The sequence below is a fragment of the Sinocyclocheilus anshuiensis genome, unplaced genomic scaffold (assembly GCF_001515605.1).
Source record: "Sinocyclocheilus anshuiensis isolate Anshui unplaced genomic scaffold, SAMN03320099.WGS_v1.1 scaffold254, whole genome shotgun sequence".
Taxonomy (NCBI): domain Eukaryota; kingdom Metazoa; phylum Chordata; class Actinopteri; order Cypriniformes; family Cyprinidae; genus Sinocyclocheilus; species Sinocyclocheilus anshuiensis.
In genome coordinates, this window is record NW_015546022.1 from 168,246 (window position 1) to 176,914 (window position 8,669).

The 8,669-nt window shown below is 34.9% G+C and overlaps 1 protein-coding gene across 1 annotated transcript in view; it reads right to left on the reverse strand.

The window, feature by feature from the left end:
- Positions 1-6,301: 6,301 nt before the first annotated feature.
- Positions 6,302-8,669, reverse strand: part of LOC107698614 (stonustoxin subunit beta-like) — a 28,237-nt gene continuing 25,869 nt past the window's right edge. Inside the window, exons 7-8 of the mRNA XM_016499667.1 lie at positions 6,992-7,131; positions 6,302-6,808 (exon numbers count right to left, since the gene is read on the reverse strand). Of these exons, the coding sequence (XP_016355153.1) occupies positions 6,419-6,808; positions 6,992-7,131 (530 nt within the window). The 3' untranslated portion in view covers positions 6,302-6,418. The remainder of the gene's footprint in view (positions 6,809-6,991; positions 7,132-8,669) is intronic.

An 8,669-nucleotide genomic window follows, 5' to 3' on the forward strand; every position in this document is an offset into this window, starting at 1 on the left:
CACCGCGGAGGAAACGTGTAACCAGGGGGTGTCTCCCCACTGAGATGCCACCGAGAGGGGCGTGGTAGGCCGCAATGGCCGCCACGTAGACCTTCAGGGTGGAGTGGGTTAACCCTTCGGAGAAGCGGGCCTGCAGGAATTCCAAGCACTGTACCAACTGGGCAGATAACTGGGTAGAGCGGTCGGTCTCCGCACCAAGAAGTGAAAAGTTTCCACTTCAAGGCGTACAGTTTCCTCATGGAGGGAACTCTGGAATGGAGGATGGTCTCAACAACCTCGGTTGAGAGACCGGAAGCTAAGAGTCCCGGCACACTCTCTCCAGAACTTCCGGGAGCAGAGCGATCGGGGGAAAGGCATACAGACAAAGCCTCGGCCAAGTCTGTACCATAGCATCCAGCCCCAGTGGAGCTGGATGAGTCAGAGAGAACCAGAGGGGACATTGCGATGTCTGACAAGTCGCAAACAAGTCCACCTGAGCCTGGCCAAAAATTCTCCATATCTGCTTCACCACCTCGGGGTCAAGCCTCCATTCCCCGGGCCTCGGCCCCTTCCTCGACAGGACGTCTGCTCCCATATTCAGATATCCAGGAATATGCACTGCTCTCAGTGACAGGATTTTGCCCTGGGACCACACAAGGATCTGGTGTACCAGCTTGTACAAGGGGCGCGAACGCAGACCTCCTTGGTGGTTGATATAAGAGACCACCACTGTGTTGTCGGTGCGCACCAACACATGACGATCTCTTAGTTCAAAGCTCGAAATACAGCCAACATCTCTAGGAAGTTGAAGTGCCAAGTGAGATGGCGACCGCTCCACAGACCGCGGGCAGGGTGGCCACTCATGACCGCACCCCAGCCAGTGGAAAACCTCGGGGAAAACCCCTTGGACTTGAGCCACCACTGTAGGGGTCTCATGTACAGCAGGCCAAAAGGTATCACGTTGGACGGGTCGAATCCCACACCACGCCCAGATAGGTGGTCCTCTGTAATGGAGAAAGGACACTTTTCTTGGTGTTTAGTCTTAACCCCAACTCCTTCACGTGAGCAAGAACAACATCTCGATGTCGAACCGCCATGTGCTCCGATTGAGCTAAAATCAACCAATCGTCGATATAATTTATTATGCGAATGCCCTGGAGTCGCAGTGGAGCCAAAGCGGCATCCACACACTTCGTAAAGGTGCGGGGCATTCTGAACTTCAGTTTCATGACTGAGCGATTCAACTGACGCAGATCTACAATGGGACGCAGCCACCCATCCTTCTTTGGAACAATGAAGTACCGGCTGTAGAACCCGGACCCCCTGTCGTGAGGAGGGACCACCCCGAACCAGTCTCTCGAGACTGGCCTCTGGTGTACTTGTGGTTGCTAATTCGATGCCCTGAAGCGGAGGACCAGCAGGAGATGGCCGTACTAGCTGTTCTGGAGACCCCCGAAGGGGTAGCGAGCCCCTCAGCTCCGCTACGTTCCCGGGCGGAAGAAACTGAGGGGAGCGCTCGCTGCGCTCTTCCCCAGTAGGGGACATGTTCTCATGACAGGGCCTTTTGGCCAAGGACTTCATTTCATTTCATTTATTTATTTAACCAGAAAGAAACTCACTGAGATTAAAATCTCTTTTCCAGGAGTGTCCTGGCCAAGAAGATTCCAATCTGAGGCTGCAGCATATTTAAAAGAGGTTTTACCAAGCTCAGTTCTGACAAAAGGTATACAGAGATTGTAAATTGATTGAGAACGCAATGAATGATTTCCAATTAAAGTCCTTTGTATAAAACAACAGAGATACTTTGGCAAATAACCCAAAATTGCCTTATATATCAATAAATGCCAATGCATTTTTCTCCGTATTCTCAAGGAAGGCTATGCAACTCTTTTCATATAAATCACAATGATGAGTTGAAAATTTACAATCAGTAATAAATCTCAGAGCACCATGGTACAAAGCATCCAAGGAAGAAAGAAGGTAAGAAGGGGCATGCTGGTAAACCACATCCCCATATTCAAGAATCGGTAAAAATGCAGCGGACACTAGTTTTTTCCTCACCTTAAATGGGAAACATGACTTATTTCTAAAGAAAAACCCTAACTTCTTCGTTAATTTTTTACTCAGATACTTAATATGTGGACCAAAACGTAATTTGTTGTCAATAATAATACCCAGATATTTGTACTCTGACACTGAGGTAATTTGGCTCCCTTGAGAACTTCCTCTGAAGCACGACCCTCAGGCCGCTGACCTCGGTCCCGTTGCGGGGAGCACGAGAAGCGACGCTCTGTTTTTGTTTTTCACGGTATGAGGAGGAGGTATGCGGCGAGAGCTGCTCCCGCCCAGCAGCATAATAATAATAATAATAACAAAATATAAATTTTACTTTATTGTTAATTACAAACAAATTGACAAACAAATCAATAAAATCTTACTATTGCAATAATCCGATTGAAAATTTTAAATGTATTTAATAATAATAATAATAATAATAATAAATACTGACTTTTTATTTTACAGTGGAACACGATTAATGTAGTGGTAACTTATTTAAATATTAAAACTATATAATTAATATTTTGGTTAATACTAAATACTCACTTGTTTATTTTACAGTATTACTGCAATTATATAATTTCTTTATTGTTATTATTTTGGTTATTATTAGTAGTATAACACTGACATTTTATTTTACAGTGCAATATGATTACTGCAATAGTTTTTAATAATAATAAATTATTATTTTGGCTATTACTATCATGTAAATTATAACAAATATTATAAGAAATAAAGAAATATGATGTGATTTTAATAATCATAATAACAAAAATAAGAAAAATATATTATATTAATTATAATTGTATTGTGTAAATTACAACAATTAAAAAATCCATTCCATCCATATTATTGCAATATTTATTAAATAAAAAGTCAGTATTTCTTAATAATAATATTAACCAAAATATGAATTTTATTTTATTATTATAAGATAATAACATAACTGTTATAATTGAAACACAATTGTAATATAAAATAAAATTCAAAATGTATTATTATTATTAGTAGTAGTAGTCGAATTAAAATACAGACTTTATATTTTACAGCAATTGTACCATTTTTAATGCATTTCTTATAATTTAAATAATAATAAAATAAAGTTTATATATTTTTTATTATTATTAACAATATTATTTCTACCTTATTGTAAATATACCAATTAAACAAATCAATAAAAATTCTTACTATTGCAGTAATCATATTGTACTGTAAAATAAAATGTCAGTATTTAATAATAATATTAATAATAATAATAATTATTATTATTATTAAACATTTAAATAACCAAAATATTTTATATTGTAATATCTTATTATTATTTAATTATAATAATTAATTATAACAAAAGAGAAAATAAATATATTATGATTGCAATAATCCAATTGTACTGTAAAATAAAAAGGGAGTCTTTATTAATAATAACCAAAATAGTAATTGTATTTTTAAAAATATTATAACAATTACATTTAATCAATAATAATAATAATAATAGCTATTTTTTATTGTTATTTAAATGTTAACAAATCCATAAAAAATGGTACAATTGCTGTAAAATAAAGTTAGTTTTAATTATATGATTATTATTACTATTATTATTATCATCATTATTACGTATTGAGTTATTATTTTATATTGTTTTTATATTATTTTATACATCTTATAATAACATAAAATTCATATTTTTATTATTAATAAATAATGAATTTATTTAATAATTATTGCAGTAATATTATTGCAATAAGTTTTTGATTGATTTGTTAAATTGTTGTAATATAAATAATACAATTATAATATATAAATATTATATTATTTTATACATCGTATAATAGCATAAAATTCATATTTTTATTATTAATAAATAATGACTTTTTATTTAATAAATATTGCAGTAATAATATTGCAATAATACATTTTTTATTGATTTGTTAAATTGTTGTAATATAAATAATACAATTATAATATATAAATATTGATATTTTGTTATTATGATTATTATCATAACATCTTTATTTCCTATAATATTTGTTATAATTTAAATGATAGTAATAGCCAAAATAATCATTTTATTTTATTATTAAATACTGACTTTTTATTTTTGAGTGCAAAATAATTATTGCAATAAGAGTTTTTTTTTTTTACTGGTATAAAATAAAATACAAAATTAAATTACATTAATATTTATTATTATAATTATTATTATTAATAATAATAATACATGCATACATACTTTTTATTTAAGAGTACAATAGCATTATTGTAATCATAACATTTCTTTATTGTTATAATTCGAATAATTAAACAATCATATTGTGGTTGCTATTATTATCAAATCAGCAGATTATACATATTTTATCACATTTTTACATATTTTAGAAAAAACTGTAAATAAAATCACACAAGAGATCCCATAATAATTTAATACAGCTTTTCTGTAGTTACAATATATTTTATTAAATGCTATGATTATTGTTTTATTTAATAATGTCAGAAAGTCTCCTGAAGCTCATGTCAGTCTTGTGAGGAATCAATTATATTCATAATACAAACATAAATTCAATTCTGATCTCAAGTTCATTTCTCGTGTTTTATTATTTATGCACAAAAACAGAGAAAAATGAATGACGTACTTTTCACAAACATGATTCATGAAGATCTTTTCAATTGAAAGAACATTTTGATAGTAATAATACAAATTATTGATGTGACACTACAACAAAAACACAAATGTAGATAAACACACACATACACACAGTCTCACACACACACACACACACACACACACACACACACACACATTATTATCATAACATCTTTATTTCCTATAATATTTGTTATAATTTAAATGATAGTAATAGCCAAAATAATCATTTTATTTTATTATTAAATAGTGAATAGTGACTTTTGAGTGCAAAATAATTATTGCAATAAGAGTTTTTTTTTTTTACTGGTATAAAATAAAATACAAAATTAAATTACATTAATATTTATTATTATAATTATTATTATTAATAATAATAATACATGCATACATACTTTTTATTTAAGAGTACAATAGCATTATTGTAATCATAACATTTCTTTATTGTTATAATTCGAATAATTAAACAATCATATTGTGGTTGCTATTATTATCAAATCAGCAGATTATACATATTTTATCACATTTTTACATATTTTAGAAAAAACTGTAAATAAAATCACACAAGAGATCCCATAATAATTTAATACAGCTTTTCTGTAGTTACAATATATTTTATTAAATGCTATGATTATTGTTTTATTTAATAATGTAAGAAACTCTCCTGAAGCTCATGTCAGTCTTGTGAGGAATCAATTATATTCATAATACAAACATAAATTCAATTCTGATCTCAAGTTCATTTCTCGTGTTTTATTATTTATGCACAAAAACAGAGAAAAATGAATGACGTACTTTTCACAAACATGATTCATGAAGATCTTTTCAATTGAAAGAACATTTTGATAGTAATAATACAAATTATTGATGTGACACTACAACAAAAACACAAATGTAGATAAACACACACATACACACAGTCTCACACACACACACACACACACACACACACACACAGAGTCTCACACACACACAGGTTTGTTTTTGTGAAAAGTAGGGACATCCCATAGGCGTAATGGTTTTTATACTGTACAAACTGTATGTGCTATTGCCCTACACCCAGGGGTGTAGATTACGCGGGGGATGCGAGGGACGTGTCCCCCCCACTTTTAATATCACGTAAATTCGTCCCCCGCACTTTTTCGGGCAAGTGTGTTCGCATAGAGGTTTTCAAGAGCCGGTGTGAATAAATATATATTTAAATTCAAAGAGACAGGATAGTCTGTGCATGATCTGATGTTTTATTCAGATCCAGAATCGACGAGATGAACATCGCGGAGCGCTGAACACTGTGCAGTGAATGTTTCATTCATACTCGAAGCCGGAGGCGCTCGCGCGCAGAAAGTCGTACGAGGAAATGGACAGAAGCGTCCAGCTATCGCTGTATGAAAACAGTTGTTTTCACAGAAAAACAGAAACGTTTGGAAACATGAAGACATTAACCATAGTTTTTGAACAGTAAGATTTTTAATGTTTTTTAAAGAAGTCTTTTCTTTTCACTAATTCTGCATTTATCTGATCCAAAGTACAGCAAAACAGTCAAATTTTGAAATAATTTTACTAGGCTATTTAAAATAACTTTTCTATTTGAATATATTTTCAAATGTAATTTATTGTTCAGTGACAGAAGTTCAGCTGCAGTATTAATGTCATGAAGAGACTCTATAACATCTCACTGTTACTGATTTATCATGCTGCTCAGAGCATTATGGGTAGAATCTCTCGTCAGTCTCTGATTCATCAACACAGTTTCACTGATGATTCATAATAAACTCTAAAACCAGGATAGAGCGGCTGAGTGAATGTGGTCTGGACTCTGTGGATGAGGCTCATTGTGTTTCTGGAGACGCTGTAGAAGGACAGGGTTCCTGCACTCTGATCCACAAACACTCCTATTCTCCTGATGATGATGGGCTTCACAGGGAGATCATTGTGTTTTTTATTGTGCCAGAATGAGTATCTGATGGGAGAGCAGATCAAACTCCAGGACTGATCATTAGATCCAAACTCACACTCATCACCCGCTCTCTTCCTGCTGATGCTCTTATATGACACTGATATAAACACATAATCTCCACTCCACTCAGCCTCCCAGTAACAGCGTCCACACACACTCTCTCTACACAACACCTGAGGAAAACCATCAAATCTGTCTGGATGATCTGGATACAGCTGTTCTTCACGATTGTATTCAATCACTCTGTTCTCTTCAGACAGTACCAGGTTTTTATTCACTGTATTTGGATCCAAAGTGAGCTGACGGCAATCTGATGAAGATAAAACACATTATCTGCATATCAAGTAATACATGGCTTTCAGAGGGACATCATCAAATCTGTCTGGATGATCAGGATACGGCTGTTTCTCAAACACACCTGTCACTTTTCTGTTCTCCTCAGACAGACTGAGTTGAGTGTGTGCTGTGTTTGGATCCAGTGTGAGAAAACAGCCATCTGAACACAAGAACAGAGACATTAATAACACAACAATCACTACAGCTGTGTGTGTGTGTGTGTGTGTGTGTGTGTGCGTTTTGCTCTCTTCCCTACAGATTCTGTTTTGAGGTTTATTATCTTAATCAGTGTATTCAAGCATAAATTGAACATCTCTATCTTCTTGTCTTCAAATATTTTTTGACTAATCACATCCAGGACTGGATCTGTCTGTCTTAAAGTGCTCATTACAGTGTTTGCAATTGAAAATTCCACATACTAGTTTTTTTTTTTTTCAGGATACGGCTGTTTCTCAAACACACCTGTCACTTTTCTGTTCTCCTCAGACAGACTGAGTTGAGTGTGTGCTGTGTTTGGATCCAGTGTGAGAAAACAGACCCCTGAACACAAGAACAGAGACATTAATAACAACAACAATCACTACAGCTGTGTGTGTGTGTGTGTCATTTCTTACATGTTGTACTGTTGTGCAAAGTGTTTTTTAAAAATTTTTTACAATGTCTTAAATATATTTTTGCGTGGCGCGTGATTAAGAGACCGGAGTGAGGTTTGTGAGTCCCGGGGCGACGCTGATTCAACCGCCGGAGAAACTCCCGGAGACTAGAGATGGGCGTATCGATCCGAAGTATCGCTATATCGATACTGACGATATACAAAAATACCGATATGAAGGTTTATGAAGGTGTTTTATTTATCAGTGATTTTGTTTATTTAACAAAAAAATGATTCTTACAATATGCAATTAACAAAATAAGTGGTATCGCCCATCCCTACCGGAGACATGGAGTGAAAGAGGCGGAGGAGGAGAGTAAAGCCTGTGTTATACTTTCCACGTGCGCGAGTCCACTATGATATGCATGACGTAAAAATCGCCATCGGAGGGTGTACGCGGAGGCTCTATGTGGACATCCGCGTGCCTCTCAGTTTTTGTGACCATGCAGACAAGTATAAGCGGTCAGTAGAATACAAAAGCACCAACTGCGCATGCGCAGGCTGTCTAAAGAAATCCGTCGCTACCCGCACTTCTACAAACCGTCGATAAAACAATATAAAGACAGCCAGATGTGCAATAACTCTGAGCATTTGTTTGTTCACATGTTTGTTTACTGTTCAAGCCGATCTACTGCGCATGTATGGAACACGTCTGCGGAGCGGACCACCAGCGTACACTTTAAGTAGTATAAATATAAGTAGTCTGCGTCCACACTGTCCGTGTATGCGTCCGGATTGCTCACGCGGAAAGTACAACACAGTATTGTTAAACTATGTATTTAAACGGCTTGGTCACTGTCATAACTTGGGTCAAGCGATTAGTCAACAGAAGAGACAGACGGCTGCACGTGAGTGTCCTGCGTAATACTTGTTTATAGATCTGCTGTTGGAATTATTACTTGCTGCTAGGAAGGAATATTTCGTTTTCTGCCTATTTCTACGTTATATTGTTGTCTGCGTTTGTATTTTTGATTGCACTTTCTGGTAATTATAATAATTGCCCTCGGCTAAGAAGGAGCGCGTGTAATTTAATTGCTCCCTTCCTG